General features: G+C 48.7%; 2 protein-coding genes across 3 annotated transcripts in view; one reads left to right on the top strand and one right to left on the bottom strand.

Annotated features, from left to right (window-relative positions):
- The first annotated feature begins 88 nt into the window (after nt 1–88).
- On the top strand, nt 89–7298 carry ACADS (acyl-CoA dehydrogenase short chain). Its single transcript, XM_066200145.1, has 10 exons — nt 89–165; nt 440–600; nt 2042–2191; nt 2356–2467; nt 2829–2980; nt 3249–3419; nt 4603–4740; nt 5002–5097; nt 5423–5479; nt 6043–7298. The coding sequence occupies exons 1-10, from the start codon at nt 105–107 to the stop codon at nt 6193–6195; spliced, it is 1251 nt and encodes a 416-aa protein (XP_066056242.1). The 5' UTR covers nt 89–104; the 3' UTR covers nt 6196–7298.
- Nucleotides 7299–11122: 3824 nt separating this feature from the next.
- The window catches only part of SPPL3 (signal peptide peptidase like 3), a 55792-nt gene continuing 49932 nt past the window's right edge, over nt 11123–16982 (bottom strand). For both annotated transcript variants that reach the window (XM_066200146.1, XM_066200149.1), the window contains exons 7-11: nt 16573–16679; nt 15427–15590; nt 14034–14233; nt 13050–13159; nt 11123–12335 (exon numbers count right to left, since the gene is read on the bottom strand). In XM_066200146.1, coding sequence (XP_066056243.1) covers nt 12264–12335; nt 13050–13159; nt 14034–14233; nt 15427–15590; nt 16573–16679 — 653 coding nt within the window. In that variant the 3' untranslated portion in view covers nt 11123–12263. The remainder of the gene's footprint in view (nt 12336–13049; nt 13160–14033; nt 14234–15426; nt 15591–16572; nt 16680–16982) is intronic.

The following is a 16982-nucleotide window of genomic DNA, read 5'->3' as shown; positions in this document are numbered from 1 at the left end:
CTCGCGGCGCGCGCGGCCCTGCAGGGGCGGGGCGGGGTCGCCAGGGGGCGGGGCCGCCGGGGGGCGGGGCCTCCGTGGGCCCTGGCGCTCCCACAGGCGGCGCGATGGCGGCGGCGGTGATGGCGGCGGCCGCGTCTCGCTGCGGCGGCGGCGGAGCCCGCCGGGGTGAGGGCGGCGGGAGCGGCTTGGCTTTGCTGCGGCCGCTCGGGGGGGCTGCGAGGCACGCGGGAGGGCGGGAAGGGGCCGCGGCCGGCGCGGGAGGGGCGTCCCGGTGCCCTTGAGGGCCTGCCTGAGGCGAGTCCCCCGGGTGAGTGGCGCCGCCCTTGAGCCGGGCCGCGGGGCGCTGTCCGGGGACGCCCTGAGCCCCTCACGGGTCGCCGCGCTCCCCTGGCCCCGTGTGAGGGGCAGCGGCGGCGCTGAGTGCCCTCCCCGCCTCCAGCGCTGGCCCTGCGGTGCCGCCGGCTGCACACCGTGTACCAGAGCGCCGAGCTGCCCGAGACGCACCAGATGCTGCGGCAGACGGTCCGGGACTTCGCCGAGAAGGAGCTGATGCCGCTTGCAGCGCAGCTGGACAAGGAGCACCGCTTCCCGGCCGAGCAGGTGGGTGCGAGGGTTGGCTGGCACAGGCGGGGACCCCTGCCTGCTGCTCTGGGGCAGCACCGCTCGGGCCGAGGCAAAACGTACATCCAGCTCCGCTTTAGCCGAAAATGGAAGTTTAGACCAGCTCGTTGCTTTGAGTGTGGACGTTGTAATTCCCACGGGGCATTTCGAGCTCTTCACCTTTACTTGTGTTTCTCTGTATCTGGCTTTAGTACCACTGAGTTTTTAGTTCTCTTACCGACTTACCTGTGAGCTGTAATGCAGATTATAGCATTGATTTATAAAATTAAATACTTTTACAGACTGCACGTAATGGTCTATGGTGAGGAAGTATAGATGATGTGAATGCATTTCAGGTGGTGGAAAAAAAGTGATCAGGAGGTGCATGCTGCTCATCCTTTGGGGCTGTGAATGAATTGAAATTCCAGCCAAACCAGTGATTGCTCCTGTGGAAAGACACACCAGTGTGCATGATAAGCAATGGAATACAAAGCTCCAGCAAAATAGATCCTGTGACATTAGCCAAGGGACTCCAGGCAGACATCGTCGCAGGCATGAGAGTTTTGTCCCGTTTCTCTTTCTGTAAGGATGGTAGCAAGGAAAGTCACACCTTAAGGAAGAAAGTAACTTTATTCCTTACTGTTCTCATCTGAGAATTTTACATTTGATTCTAAGTCTTTTGAATGTGTAGGGGGAAATTCAAGATGCAAACAAGTGTTTAATAAGGTAAAGCAACATACATAGAATCAGTGGCTGCCTTGTTAATCTTCTGGATTTAATAGGGAGGATTGGTGTTTTGGGTGCCCACATAGGAGGGAAACTGTGTATCTAAAAATCCTCCCTGGTTACTCTAAAAGCAAGCAGAGGTTTATGGTTACAAAGCAAGGGGTCTAGCTGGGGAACTTGGGGTAGATTGCAGTGTAACTAATAAAAAAATTCTCTGGGAAGCAAGATCTGGCTTTACTGGAAATGAGAAAAATCATCTTGCACCACTGTTTTCTGCAGTCATTCATTCTGTAAAATTCTTCCCTTGTGCAGTCCTAGGCTGAAGCCTCAGCAGACTCAAAGGTAAAGTTCTGATGATTTTTATCAGCTAGATTCCCCATTTCAACTGACAGGAGGCATGCAAGGGTAGAGCTTTGGTGGGAGGCTGAGGAAATGCTGGTGGAGTTCTGTCTCCCTATTTCACCTTCAGAAGGCTCCCCGCTTCCCAGTACTGAAGAGAGCTCTTTGAACGAGAGCCTAAACAACAGTGACTGTGTACAGCTCGTGCTGAAGGACCTGGGGAGACAGGGACACATCCCATTTTGTTCAGATCCCCATTTCACCAGGAGCTGCGTGCATCCTTTCCTCTCATGGCGTGCCCTGCTCTCCCCGTGTCTGTGTGTGTTTGGTGGCACACTGGTGCTGCAGAGGCCGTGACCTGTCGTTCCCTGTGCAGGTGAAGAAGATGGGTGCCCTGGGGCTGCTAGCCATGGATGTGCCAGAGAAGTACAAGGGAGCAGGGCTGGACTACCTGGCCTATTCCATCGCAGTGGAGGAGATCAGCCGGGGCTGCGCCTCCACCGGCATCATCGTCAGCGTCAATAACGTGAGCCTCAGGGCCGGGCGTGGGGTGGGGTCAGCGTGGCACGGAGGTGCTTGGGAGAAGTGGATCTGTCCCTGTGGAGGGCTCGAGGGTGTTGGAGAGCATATTAGGGAGTTACCTGGTTGGTTGTACCTTCAAGAGGCACTAACAACACTAAATTCTTAAAGTCCCTGTATTTAGGGCCAATACTCAAGTTTGGCTCTGAAGAGCAGAAGCACCAGTGGATCGCTCCTTTCACCAGTGGAGAGAAAATTGGATGTTTTGCCCTCAGTGAACCAGGTGATGTGACTGTTACCATCCCTGTTGCAAAGCCTGTGGTGTAGCTTCTTTCCTTGGTCAGGTTTAGGATGGACTTTTGGTCTTGGAAACTGGAACAGTTTGTAGAAGGGTGGTTTATGGCAGTTCTGTGTGAGTGAAGTCTCAGTACCCAGGTGTGAACTGCCATCCTATGGTCCCTGCTGAAAATACTCACTCCCTGTGTGAGCAGAGCTCTGGACACATCTTGCACACATGGGCCTTTCCCCGTCCTGTGGGAGGGACAGTGGGGACACCGCCACCGTTCAGGAGGTGCAGGTGTGGGCTGGGTTTGCCCCAGTGTGTCACGGATCACCTGAGGTTTGGTTGGCGCTGCTTTGCTCAGGGAACGGCAGCGATGCGGGCGCAGCCTCCACCGTGGCGCGCCTGGACGGGGACGAGTGGGTTCTGAACGGCACCAAGGCCTGGATCACCAACGCCTGGGACGCCTCGGCCACCGTGGTGTTCGCTACTACCGATAAATCCCTGAAGCACAAGGTGTGATAGTTTGTATCAGGAAGAAGGGGTGGGAGTGAGGGAGCTGTGGAGAAGCACTCTGCCACAGCTGGGTCTCTGTTTTTAGAGCTGTGCAGGCATCCTGCAGAGGAGGGGCTGATGTGCCCTGGGTTTATTCTCTCAGCTCTGCCCCCCTCTCCTCCTGGTTACCTGGACGGGGCTTTTATGTCAAATGGAGGGAGCCTGTTGACAGGCAAGGAAGTGGGAAGGTAAGCAGACACCATTCCTAAGAGTTTGGGTCTTGTTGCAGGGCATTAGTGCATTCCTGGTTCCCATGCCAACACCTGGGCTGTCACTGGGGAAGAAAGAAGACAAACTGGGAATCCGAGCCTCTTCCACTGCCAACCTGATATTTGAGGACTGTCGGATACCCAAGGCCAACCTCCTGGGGCAGCCAGGGATGGGCTTCAGAATCGCCATGGTAAGAGGGATGGGGTGCAGCTGTGGGTGTACAGCAATAGCTCCCAAGGCTACTCTTCCATAAACCATTTCCAGAGGCAGTCGCTTCACTGAGACTGCTTGCATAAGCTGTTCTGTGTCATATTAAGCTGATGACCCTTCTTGCCAACATGGGAGGAATCATTCCCAGAGCTTGATGAATGTTTAATTTACACAGATCTTGGACAGCACTTTTATTGTGGCAGTTCTCAGCTGGAGCAGTGCTGATGCCACTGAGCTGCTGTGTCAACAGGGGCAGTATATTTTTTCTTCTTTCCCAATCCTGTGTACCTCCAATTGTACCCGTAGATCAAGGGAAAACATGGCATTTCCCCAGGTAAATACTGTGGCAGAGCAAAGTTGTCCTGGAGGCCCATGAGAACTTCTAGAGAGTGTCTCAAGGTGATTACAGCTGAGTTATGGTATGCATGTGATTTCTGAGGAGGAGCAAGGCAGCTGGGAACAGCTTTGTTTTCTGCAGTGAAGCACTGTCCTGTGAGAGTGCTCATTGCTCTCTCTGGAGGGGCAAAACACCCTTTGTTGGCCTGACACTTTAGGCCAAGCAGAGCCCATTCCATTATGTCCAGAACTAAAAGTGGTTGGTGTCTGAGGGATTCTTTTAAAGGCCTTCAGCCTAGGGTTGGGAACATGAAGCCTTTTCTCCCTGTGCTGCAATTTCTTCTGTGCACAGAGGGGCAGAGTAGGTGTTTGAGCTAAGTCAGGTAATTGACTGGGTTCACTAATCAGTTTGAAAAATGCTTTCACATGTGTGTCCTAACAATGAGGGTAAAAAAGGAAAACTGAGCAGATTTCCAAAGTAAAATCAGCTGTAGAGTGAGCTGGGTGAGTTGGGTCTGCCTGAAGAGTTCTTTCCAGCCCCTTCCAGAGCAGATCTTGTTGTGCTTTTCCCCTTATTTTGCACCCTCTTGTTTTCTCCCAGCTATTAGCAATAGCTCTCCTTTCTCCTACTGTTAAACTCTTGCCTCCCCTCTGCAGTGGCAGTGCCTGTTACAGCTCTCTTCTGCATAACTGGGAACATTCTCAATCAAGGAGGTTTCTGACCCGAGGATTCTATGGCTACAGCAGCTTTCCAGCAACACCAGAAATGTGCATGTGCTGTTCTGGATCACGAATGGCTTGACATATATATTTCCTGTCTTTCTCAGCAAACGCTGGATGGAGGAAGGATTGGTATTGCCTCACAGGCACTTGGAATAGCTCAGGCAGCTCTGGACTGTGCTGTGGATTATGCTGAGAAGAGAATGGCCTTTGGGTCACCCATCACAAAGCTCCAGGCAGTGCAGGTACACCGGGCACACGGGGCAGTTCCACAGGGGGCTGGGGCTGGTGGAAAGTCCGTGTGTGCTCCTGGGCAGGGTATCAGGCACACAGTGCACTTTGTACTGTCTGGGGTAAACAGGGTGATAATTCTGTTTTCAAATGCTGTTAAAACTAATTACAGAGGCTCCTTTTCCTTGGAGGGCCCCAGGGGTGGGAGAATTCAGCTGTCCCTTGTGCAGACAGAGGCCCTGGACCAAAGGCAGTGTTTGTGTTTGTTGTTGCAGTTCAAGCTGGCAGACATGGCTGTGGCCTTGGAGGGTGCACGCCTGCTGACCTGGAGAGCTGCTATGCTGAAGGACAATGGAAAGCCCTTCACTAAGGTATTTCCAGCCCTGCCTTTGTCCAGCAGCCACAGCACAGGACACAGGCTCAAGGCCAGGGAACCCCAATCCATAGAGCATCACCTCTGTAGTGCTCAGTGCCTGGGCAGCCAGCGCTGCAGGGTGTGACCCCCAGCAGGTGTGTGGGCAGCCCCCCGAGTTCAGCTCTGGTTACAGCCCAGGGGAGGGGCTGGCCGCTCTCAGCTGGCACCATCATCAGGCCTGTGTCTGCACAGCTGCTCTGTGAGTGTTCAAGCCCCTCGTGCACGTGAGGGGTTCCTCCTTGTGACAGCTGCACCCTCAGTGATGTTTTCCTTCCCCAAAGGAAGCAGCAATGGCCAAACTGGCTGCATCAGAAGCTGCAACGTCCATCGCTCATCAGGTAACTGTCAACTGCCAACTCTGACATAGTGGGAAGGGATTTGGGATATCTCACAAGTGCTTTGGGAAGGTGGGATGGAATTTACTGATTTATATTTGAAGCACACCAGCCAAACAAACAACCATCCCGATGGCTGAAGCTGATTAGCACAACCATCTTCACAGGTTATGGGGAAGCAGGAGGATGGCAGGGGTTTATACTGGCCTGTGGGAGCTGTATTAAAGTGGCAGTTTTAAGAAGGAGCAGCAATGTGGGAGAGAGCATGGGGCCACAGTCATCACCACTGCACCTGGATGGGATCCTCTGTTTAGTGTTCCGTAATAAAAGCATACAGATCACTAACAGATACCTCTGAAGCAATGACTGCCCGTCTGGAATATCCCTATCAGTGTTACGCAGATCAGTCCTGGGTATTCCTATGATCACAGATGAGCTGCAGCCATCCCCATTATGCTTGCAGTGGGCTCAATCCCTCTTGAAAATGGCCATGTGTGTCCGTGTGCATTCTGTAGAAAAGAGATTTCTTGACCCCACTTCCTTTCTAAGCTGTGCCTTTGTTTCAGGCTATCCAGATCCTGGGAGGGATGGGCTACGTGACAGAGATGCCAGCGGAGCGCCACTACCGCGACGCCCGGATCACCGAGATCTACGAGGGGACCAGTGAGATCCAGAGACTGGTGATCGCAGGCCAGCTGCTCAAGGCCTACCGGGGCTGAGGGAGCTGCCCCGGTGCCTCAGAATGGTGCACGGTGATGGAGTTTGACCCTCCTGAAGGAGCCTTTGGTGGAGGTTTTCCTCACCAATGAGTAACTGACCCTCTAGTTAAAATGTGCTGATTCTTCTTTGGACAAAGTATGGCGCACAGAGGCTGGACTGAGGTTCGTAAGTGGTGGCTGTGAGTGCAGGAGGGAGAGGCAGCCTGTGCTCACAGGGCAGCCTGGGGCTTTGCCTAAACTGGACTGCTGGAAACAGTAGTTTGGTAGTGGCAAAATGACGGCACTTGCAGGCCCCTGCTTGTTTTGGTAAATTTGTCACTGCGTGACACTGGATAACCAGTGCCAGAGTGAGAGGTGCTGAGATCCATGACCCTGGGCCTCTGCAGATCAGACCTCAGTGCAGTTCAGGTGTGGATGCAGCTGTGTGTGAGGTCCTAATGGGACAGCCTGGGCTGAGGTAATCCCTGTGGCACGGCCCTTCTCACTTCCAGCAGGCGAGGAGCCAGACAGGACGACATGCAGGGACAACCCACACACAGAGAGGGCTCTGAGCACAAACTGTGGTTGCTGTCTGCATAGATGTGAAAACACTCATCAGAAAGAATCCCTCGCTCTGGGCCAGCAGAGGCCAGCACCTGCTCACTCAGCTGCTCCGGGATATAGAGGGACAGCAAAGCTGCAATGCCTAGGACTACTTTGTAAAAACAAAAAACCACACCAAAAAAACTCCTCTATTCCCAAGTCTGCTTATCCAAGATAGGGAAAAAAATTTTCCCTGCAGGAATGGAAGTGCCTGATAGGACACAGCTTTTAATCTTTACATGTTTTGGGCAACGAGGGAATGAAGAGATGACACACAAACCTCAGTAGCACATAATCAGTGATCATTGCTAAGACATTAACTTTAGAAGTGTGAACAGCCAAAGGAAGAGGGAGAGGATGAAGAGCCTGTATGGTCCAGCCCGCCTCCTTGTCCAAATGAGTACACTAGAGGGAAATGGTTATTTTCCTGTGGTGCCTTTTATTTAGACTTGTGTGCAGAGAAGAAGAGCTTCTGGTACACGAGAAAGCAGAGGAGACAAATAAAACCTGATGTTAAAGGACCACCACTCCCTCACCTTTTTTTTAAATGCAGATGTGAATTAATTTAGAGTAATTTGTTCCAGTCATAAGACACAGGAGCAGAAGCCAGCAGGGCCTGCATGCACCAGTGAGACCAGTTCTCAGTGATGTCAGCCATCCCTCTGCAGGGGCTGGAGGGCAACAGCATGCTGGGGCAAGAGCCCCAAGTGCTGAGGTTCTCCTTGTTCTCCTATGCATAAGGATTGACAGAACTTCCCAGGCAGTGCAGTCAACAGAATTCCTACTGGAAAACCATTCCAGGGATGGTGAACATGTTGTAAATGATGGAGGGCTTCTCTGGATGAAGCTTCATTTCAGCCTGTGTCACCACTTTGATTGCTGCAGGCTCACGTCTGTGATGGACAGCACCTGAAGATGTGGGATACTATTTTACTAACTTCTCCTTGCAGCCACTCAGAACAGGAGCTGCAGGGCCATGAGGACTTCAGCAGTGCAGAGTTCCTGTTTTGCTGCGCTCCAGCTGAATCCCCAGTGAGCCAGCACAGTCCGGCTTCTGCCCAGCCCCTTTCCCCTCTCATCCAGGTGCTTCTGTTAGCTCTGCTGTGCTGTCAGTGCTTGCTGAGCGCCTCTCTTCACCTTCAGCCTCCCTCACTACCAGCTCTCATTTGCTCCAGTACAGAATGAAACCATCCCTGTTACCCCTGTGGTGGCTGTGACCACCTCAGCTGACAGAGGAGAGGTAGGAGGAAAAAAAAAAGGGGTGCAAAAGCTTTCAAACAAAAGCTTTCTGCAAGTTTTCCCCTGCTGCCGTGAGAGAGAGCTCAGTGCCCTGTGACACTGCACTGCTTTGGGGTAAACAGCATGGTTACACACAAAGGCCAGAGCTCCCTGAGCAAAGCTATGGCTTTTCTCAGAGCAAGACACTTCAAGCTTACTCCTTGCTGCTGCTGGATGAGAGAACTTTGTGTGCTGAGTGTGTCTCTGCTCCTCAGGGCTGTTGCAGAAGAACTGCTGAAAGGGCAAAACACGAACGAGTTTTGCAGCATTAACTCGGAGCTCTTACCAAGCCACCCTCAGACAGCACAAACCCAGGTGTGGGCAGGGCCAGGCTCTCCGTGGAGAAAAGGGTCTGTTCACACCTGAAGCCACAACTTTCTGTCGATTCACAAACTCAGCCAACAGAGATGGGAAAATCAGGTTATACATAAATCAGAAAAAAGTTGGGAAGGAGGTAAGTCGCTTTTCAAGAACAAAAGCTACACTTCTCAAGGACTGTGTGGTTTTTGCCCCACAGTGCTCTCAGGGTACATGAAACTGGTTTGAGGCATGGAGCAGGTAGAGCCTGAACTAGAATTCTTCCTTAGAAAACTCAGTTACAGTAACTCGGAGTTCCTTCCTGCCCCCAATAGCTTTTGTATCATGTAGCTCAGACTCTTCCGTGAGAGCTCCCACCAGACCAAAGGGAGATGAGCTGTTCTGAAAAAAGGACAATTTTATTCTGATTTTAAATTAGATCTTTGCTTTGCTTAAGCTGAGAGCCCTCACTGTCAACACAGATCTGGCAACAGCCACACATGCAGGTTATGCAGGGAATTTGGAAAAGATGGAAAACACTATATTTGAAAGACATCCTGAAGTAAAAAAACAAACTGCCTGGAAGAGTAATAGAATGAAAATGTGGAATAGCGATAAGAAAATGTGACAGTGCTGTAACTTGAATGAAAAAATTATTTTCAAATTCAGATTTTGGAACTGATCATGTTTGCAAGGTGAAGCGTGACCTTAGGGAACTGTCAGCATACAAACAGTAGCATTTCTAAGCTGACTGTTCCCATAGATGCAGCAGAGAACCAGACCCGTTAGCAGATTTGTACACCACAGTTCTGGTCCACGTCCTGACAATGGTGCTATAAGCACGCCCTATCGATCACTTTTTTGCCAGCATTTTACCTCTTGCAAGAAGGTTTCCGTTAGTCAATTATTAAAATAGTGATTTTTGACAACAAGTGGTTGGGCAATCTCACTGCAGGACTTTGTGTCCAGTTTATTAAGGAGTTCAATAAAGAAGGCATCAGCAACTGTACCAGACCCAACTGGACAGGAATCCAGGTCCTACACACTCTCCCAAAATCCAGAGGACCCAAAGCACCCTGCGCAGCTTGATCCTCAAGCAGAGGAGACACGTCAGACTGGAAAGAAAAGGACCAAAGGTCCATCTGTGCAGGGAGGGCCCACAGCTCAACAACCAGGTAGGATCCATTTCTAATCCCCCTGACTGAGGAGGGAGAGCTGTAGGACAAAGCTTTGCAGCTTTGAGTTAAAGTTCTGGGAAAGCACATTCTCTTAGGACAGTTAAACTTCACTGAACCTTTGCCAAGCACCACAACCCTTTTCCTGGCAGCTGAAGGGGCAGCAAACCCCTTCCAGTGCAGTGGGTGCTCACCTGGGCAGGGCCCCAGCACAACCTGAGGGGCAGAGGGCTCAGGAACAGCTCACTCGGGTCTCCTGGTGCAAAGGAAGGGCACAGAGTGCAGGGAGGCAAGACGGCTTAACAAGGAAGGCCAGGCTCTTTTGGCAAAGCTAAATTGATTCTCATAAAGTATTTGTCAATTGGCACTTCTAGAACTTTCTCCAGAAATTGTTCATAAGGACGCTTAGCAGGCATGGCCTAAAAATGCTGCTGCAAAACAGAGAAAGATCTTGTATTTTAATTCCAGAGGAATTCCAAAGAAATGATTCCCAAGGAGGGAACTGCTGTGAAGCTGACGGCACCTGAGCTCTGCACAATTGTCAGGTAGGTGCAGAGGCTGGAGCAAAGTGGATCTGAAGTTGTTATTCACTGCTTGGAACCTCTCAGCAAAACAAAAGCCACCAAAAAAGTATTTTTAATTTGAATACCCCCCTCGATATTTTATGCACCTTACGTTTGAGGTATAGCTCAAAACTGATGCCTGTTTACTGTCCCACGCAAGCCTGGGACCTAGCACCTGGCATGAACAGAAAAAGCAGATTCTCAAAACTATTAATTTCATTCAAAAGTGGCTCTTATCTGAGGATGAGCACTGCAGGCACATGGTAGAGGGAATGCTTTCAGCTGAGGGAAAGAACTCGGGGTGTGTGAGAAAGCCCCGGCATCCCCCCTGCCACACCCGCCCCAGCTGCTGAATCTCAGCCCCCTTGCCACCCCCACAAGGGCTGAGCTGTGTCTTACTGTTTTTCCTGGGACGTTCCAGCTGTCTTGGAAGCGCATCCCAGCCAGCTCAGAGGCATCAGCCCCTCTGCCACCTGTGCCAGACGTGCCTGAGAACAGAGGAAGGGGTTAATGAATGGCATTAATGACCGTGCACACATGTGGCTGGACAAAATTTCCTGCCATGTCCAATATGCTCTTCTTGTACCATCCAACAGTGCTGAGAGCTTCAGGTGTTTGACCAACCCTTCCCTCACCTGGAACAAAACTGGTCCCAAAGTCACCTCAGTGCTCAGTCAGTCACTCCTCCTTCTCCCCTGCCACTAACACTTCCCAGCATCTGTCAACTAACAAGAGCTATCAGCTCTCAGGAGAGGTCCCCAAACCCTGCTTGGCACAGTGCTTGAAAGGAATAAAGTTTAGTTACCTCAAGGAAGCCTTTCAGTCAATAAAATAACAACTGGAACAGCTGGTTTTAAAAAAGAAAGAATAAAATCCACATTTTAACAGGCTACAGGTACAAAGCAGTCAACACACAAACTCCAACCAGTCACAACAGTAAAGGACAGTTTTTTTCTTTTTTTTTCTTTGAGGGGCAGGGGCATGGAAAAATACAGCACACTAACGAAACAAAATGCAAAAAATACAAAAAAATAGAAAATAGAAAAAATGTATTTACAAGTGATACATTACTATGATCAGAAAGCACAAAGACATTTGCTGCTATAATACATGCACTGGTCAAGAAGGAACTACTAAAAACCTGCAAGGGAGCTGTTTGTAAAAAAAAAAAAAATCAGAAAAGGAGAAAAAAAAAAAAGAAAAAAGACACCCCCGACCTCCTCCCCCCTCAGACACACAGGGCTGGGTTTGAACTTTTTTCTTCCCTAGTTTGCTACATTGATCAAATCAAATATCCCCTAAAGTCCATGGTACAACCAGTACAAATACTACACTTGGTTTTAAACTGCAGGTTCAGTTGTAGGAGGGGGGGAAAAAACAGCAGCTCATTGTAGATCCATATACATAAAGCCAGAGTAACTGCACTACATGCTAAAAATTACAGCAAGCCCCTGTCTGCTACACAGCATGATCTTAGCAGGTTTTCCTTTTTATTTATTCATATATATATCTATATGTGTGTATATATATATGTATAAAAATCGTGCCCTTTTTCACTGCAATATGACATCTGGGTGGAAATGTAACTCGTTACAACAAATTTTTATATGTATACTGCAAGAAGTCACTCAATGTCTGTGGATTTAATAAGTAACCTCACACCACAGGAAATATTTAATAAATCAAAAAACCCAATATTGTGACAGAAGAGCTTCTGTCTCAGTTCTTTTCAAAACCGAAGTCCCGCAGGAAACTGGTCCCAATGTCCACGAGGGGTTCGCTGAAGAAGCCTCAGTTTGCTTAACTGTTTTTGTGTTTAGTGTTCACAAGTTTTTGAACGACTTCAAGCCGTTTTTAGTTTCAAGTCTGTCTCTTCCTCTCTCACAAAGGAAATAGTCTGGTACTAATCCAAACGAGTGAGGAAAAGAGGAAAGTGGCTGCAGTTGCACAAAGGGTCCCCAATTCCACATCTGCAGGGAGATACGGAGTCACACGGAGCTCTGTGATTTTAGCTTTTGTTTCTTTCCCTCCTTTAATACAAAGTCCTTTCATACATGTCCCATCACTGGTACCTTCCCAAGTACCAGCCAGTCCAGCTTTAGGTGACAACAAAGCCACAAGTTAAAGTGAAAAGGACCAAGGCAGAAGTTCAGGTCACTTCCTGTCCGTTCCATCATACTTCCAGGAAACGGGAGCTGCTGGACTTGGAGTGGAAAGGCTCAGACCACATGCGACGTAGATCGCCCTAGGCAGGGAAGCAGCACAAAGACCATGCCCTCAGAAACTCTCAGCTCTGCTTACAATTCACATTTCAAAACGCACACAGAATTGCAAACACATCTTAGAGCAAATCTATTCACCTGTTTTGCAAATTACAATAAAGACAGTAAAAAGAAAACCTTTCCCTGTCAGGCCAGAATGTCTTACTTTTAGAGCAGATATACCCAAAAGAGGTTTCTGATGGGAAGGAAACAATTACTCAGGTTGAAAATCTTGCCCTTTCTTATGCTCTGCTCTGCAGAGTGCTAGTTGTGTGCTTCAACAACAGTCCTGGAACAGGAAAGGTAAACTTTACAACTTCTGTTCAGAACAGGTGACTGGGAAGAGGCAAGCAAAGTTCTGCCTCTCCAATCACTGTTCAAACTTTGTGTTCATGACCAACCTGGACAGCGACAAATTCACTTCTTCAACTAAAACAGAATTTGATATTTCAGAATTTACTTAGTTTACAATTACTGTTACTTTATGTGCATTAATGATGTTCTATTTCAGGAACTCATCTCTCCGTTGCTCAGTCCTCTGAAATGAAGACTGACCTGACAGCAGTGGCTGCTCTGTTCTGGGCCAGGGCTGCCAGGGACACACATCACCCCCCCGAGAGCTGCTGCCCAGTGCAAGGACACTGACCCTGCTGCCAGCTGGCCAGAGCTGCCTGTGCCCGCGTGTCCCCCCCTCTTACCTTTAAATAGGCCATGGTGAGGAGTGGCAATAAAGTGAAAGGTACCAAATAGAGCAGGGCAGGCTGGGCTGCCCGGTGAATACGAGAAGCTACTGTTGCAGTTAATAAACCTGTAACAGAAAGAAGTCACTATAAATATCTTCAGGTTGCAGGTGGATGTTCTCAGCGTTTCATCCACTGAGGCTTCCCTCACCCCCATTCTGAGACACAGGTGAGGAAAAGTTACTTCTCTGTGCTTTGCTTTCCCTGAGTGCACAGGGAAATGAAATGCTGCTCTTGAGACTGTTGGTCTGTGGCCCCTGGCCTGAGCAGTCAGGGCTCAGAGTAAGGGCTGTACCCTGGACACCTGCCAGAAGGGAATGTAGGGGGGAAAAAATCGAGGTGTGGGGAAGGAAGGCTATGGGTAGGAAATGATCTTTCCTTTTCAGCCTCAGAAGGGCTGTGGGAGGTCAGGATATGCACACACATGCCCTAAAAGCCTATTTTCTATTAGGCAGGAAAGGGCTGGCTACAGCAAATTATAAACAGCATTCCAGTTGTAACTATTGATGATTTTTGGTACTACTATGTCAGGATCGGAATACAAAAATGCAGGAATTGCCTAGGTGGATTGCTTAAATTTGCTCTGTACTATGCACAGCATAATTCATCTGGACACTTCCATATTTTTCCCGTCACTCAGGTATGAGCTACAACACTTTTTAAGCCAGTGAAGCAAAGTGCAAGTGCTAACAAAAACACACTGATATTCTCTTTCATCCTCTAAAAAAAATACAACAACTACAAAAAAAAATCTTGAAGACTATAGAAGGGCTTTTGTCCCTAGACCATGCCAATGAACGCAAGGAGAGGAGGATTAAAAAGAACATAACCAAGCATCCTCTCAAAGCCTCTTTACACTTGCTTTCATCATCTTTTAAACCTACTACAGTAATCCCACATCTGCTCCCTTAGGCAGCTCGTAATGGTGAACTCATTACTCACCTACAAAATAGCCAATAAGTGTGCAGTGAAAGTAAGAGACCTTCTGCATACGCCCAGAGATGTTCCCTGGTCCTGGGGCACCGCAGGAGTCACTGTTGGCTTGTTTTTTGTAGTTATCGTAACGCAGCACAAAGCAGAGCAGAAGCCCTGGCATCACAATATCTCCAATCCCCAGCATGGAGAAGTGGCTGCCTGTGGAACTGAAGAGCAACTGGAATTGGGTTCATGGCCAAAACAAAAGGTGACAAGCTCCAGACTCCACCACTGTGGTTTGGAGCATCGTTTGGCACAGCCCCTCTTTCTACCAACAAACTCACACACAGCAGAACCCAGGGCTGGCTAATGAGGTTTTCCCCAGGGATTTCTTCACTACCTCAGCTTTACACAAACCCATTTGGGCAGGGATGACATAGCTCCAAACCAGTTTCCTCCTTTCAGTAGTGTTTAAGCTGCTTTAGCCTTTAAATCTCTCAATGAAACAGATCCATTTTCCCAGTATTTCAGTCCTCTCCCCCCTCAGCACTGATGGGAGGGACCAACTGGCCCTTGGATCTGACTGTTGATTACCACTGAGGTGCATCTTCATCCCTGTGCACGCAGGTCTAAAACGAGGCAGTACACCCATCTTGGACATTCAGACAAAACACAGAACTACAGTCTTGCCAGATTGCCACAAGAGAGCCAAGTGTGAAAAAGACTGGAAACTAAAATCATCCATTACATTAAATCCAAGATATTTTTCATGAAAATGAAGGCAAATTAAGTTATCACAAAATTGACAAAGGGAACAATTCTGGTTTTATTGCTGCAGACAATCAACTTCTAATCTCTGTAATTTCAGCATCCCAACATCTAAAGAAACAAGAACAGAGTAATTCCCCAAGAAAACTCACTGCCTGACAGTTGCTGCACTGAGCTTACTGCCCCACCAGGCCCTGGGTGTGTCTGCTCACACATTTGAGCCACCAAGGAACCCCTGGAGCAGGGACACCTGGAATAATCTCCCTTGAGCACTGGGCTGCCTGGTAAGCCAATCTTGCTTGGGTCAGTTTCCAACCCCTTCCCAGTCATCTGCCATTAGGCAATAATCCAGTAATTCTGATGTTATAATAAACCTCAGCTCTTTTGCTTTTAAGTGCGAGGTCACACTAACAATCATCAGGCCTCAGAACTCTCACTAATGTGGAGAAATGTATCCTGCTCTGCACAGGGCACTTTTACCCCAGTCAGGGTCTTCTGCTCTCAGTGAGCAGTGTCCAGTCCTCACTGCTCATTGCGTTCCCCTTGAGTGTGAAGAGGGAAAGACTAAACAGGGACTCTCCAACAGAATTAGTACTGCTAAGCATACGGAGGGAATGTGTTTCTCATGCACTACAGCAGAAGGAGCTTTTACCTTGGGAATACAAGTTTGCCAGGCAGTGACAGACGGGGAACATCTCTGCCTACATTTGGTCCCAGGTGAAGTTTCCGGGATAACACGTCCAGGGGATTATCAGCTGGTTGTGTGGCCACTTTCACCATAACGTTGCTGTTAAAGATGTAGGCAGAAAAAAAGACCTACAGAGCAAGGTAATCACAAGTTACAAACTGCAATTACACAGCAGTTCAGGCTGAATGTATTTTTGCTTTGCTATTCAAGAAAAGAAAGGATATTTTCCTTATACATACATTGTATATATGATGATAAAAGGCAAAATGCATTTCAAAAATTCAGATAGAGCTTTTTACACTATTAATCCTCAAGAATAACTGGAATATACTTTCTGATATCAAGATACTGATTAATATCTTGAGATCCTTTGACAAGGGATCTGTGTGGACAACAAGCAGATAGTGTGGGATGACAAATGCAGATAACAGCACCCTGAAAACAGAAGAAAGCTGCAGAACAGAGAAGAGATGAGCACGGCGCTCACTCACAAATGGAATGAGGCAGCCCTTGTCTCCAACAGACTTTTATGCTACAGCCCATCCCACTGGAATCTTTGGCTGCCAGCGCTGTCAGTGGCTGCTGCCCTGGATCAGTGTTCAGTGTTATGCAAAGGTAAAACAAACCCCTCTTGCTATTTCAGAACACATCCTGTCAGGTTGCTTGTAGAAGTGCCCTCAGATTTTATGCCAACCTGTCTGGTTGTCCTGTAAGTCCATTTGCATTCCTGTTCTGCAGATTTCACTGCTAATCAGAAGCCAGCATGTGTGCTCTGTGCCAGTGTGGACACAGCTTTGTGTGTGGGAAATGCTTGTTCTCATCTTCAGCCAGCTTTCAAAATCTGAGGTCCAAATTCCTTTTCTTTTAATAATATGCTAAAGTCAAAATATTCCAATCTTATTTCTGCTTTATTTCAAGTAATTAGTAAGGAAATCATTCTGTTTCCTGTTGTAGAATTCAGCATCTCAGAAGGGAGTGGTGGAGCCCATGTTCTGGCTTTGCCAGATTTCCTCAACTTCATACCAGTAGAATTCATGTAAAACTGGCCCAAGGGCCATGACAAATCCAAAGCATAAAAACAGTTTTAGCAAAACCAAACCAAAGACTTACCCAAAAGACATCATAAATTAGTAACCCAGAGAGCAGCAAGCAGGAAACCTTCAGGCTCGGCAGCCGAACAAAGGCTATCATTGCAACACACAGGCCCATAGCCAGAGCTACAAAATGCAAGACATCATTAGTTCATTAAAAATAGCAAAACAAACAGAAAAACACCAATCCCAAGCCAGTGTCCCCCCTTCCAGGACCCCAAAGAAGCCTGTGTTTGCCCCGGTGCAGCTCTGCATGCACTAGATGACCGCCCGTCATTTGCAGACAGTGACATTCTCCTTACCAGGGTTAAGCAAAGTCAAAATGCATTCAGTAGCCAACTGCAAACACGTCCCCGTGGAAGCAGGCACAACCGCCCGTTCCACTCAACTTCCACCACAACAAAATGTTTCCATGTCCTCTGTCCTAGA

This window comes from Chamaea fasciata, unplaced genomic scaffold (assembly GCF_029207755.1).
Source record: "Chamaea fasciata isolate MVZ Bird 193981 ecotype frontalis unplaced genomic scaffold, bChaFas1.0.hap1 SCAF_18, whole genome shotgun sequence".
In the NCBI taxonomy this organism is placed as follows: Eukaryota; Metazoa; Chordata; class Aves; order Passeriformes; family Sylviidae; genus Chamaea; species Chamaea fasciata.
The sequence above is the reverse complement of the archived record's forward strand: the minus strand, read 5'-3'. Positions and strand labels throughout refer to the sequence as shown.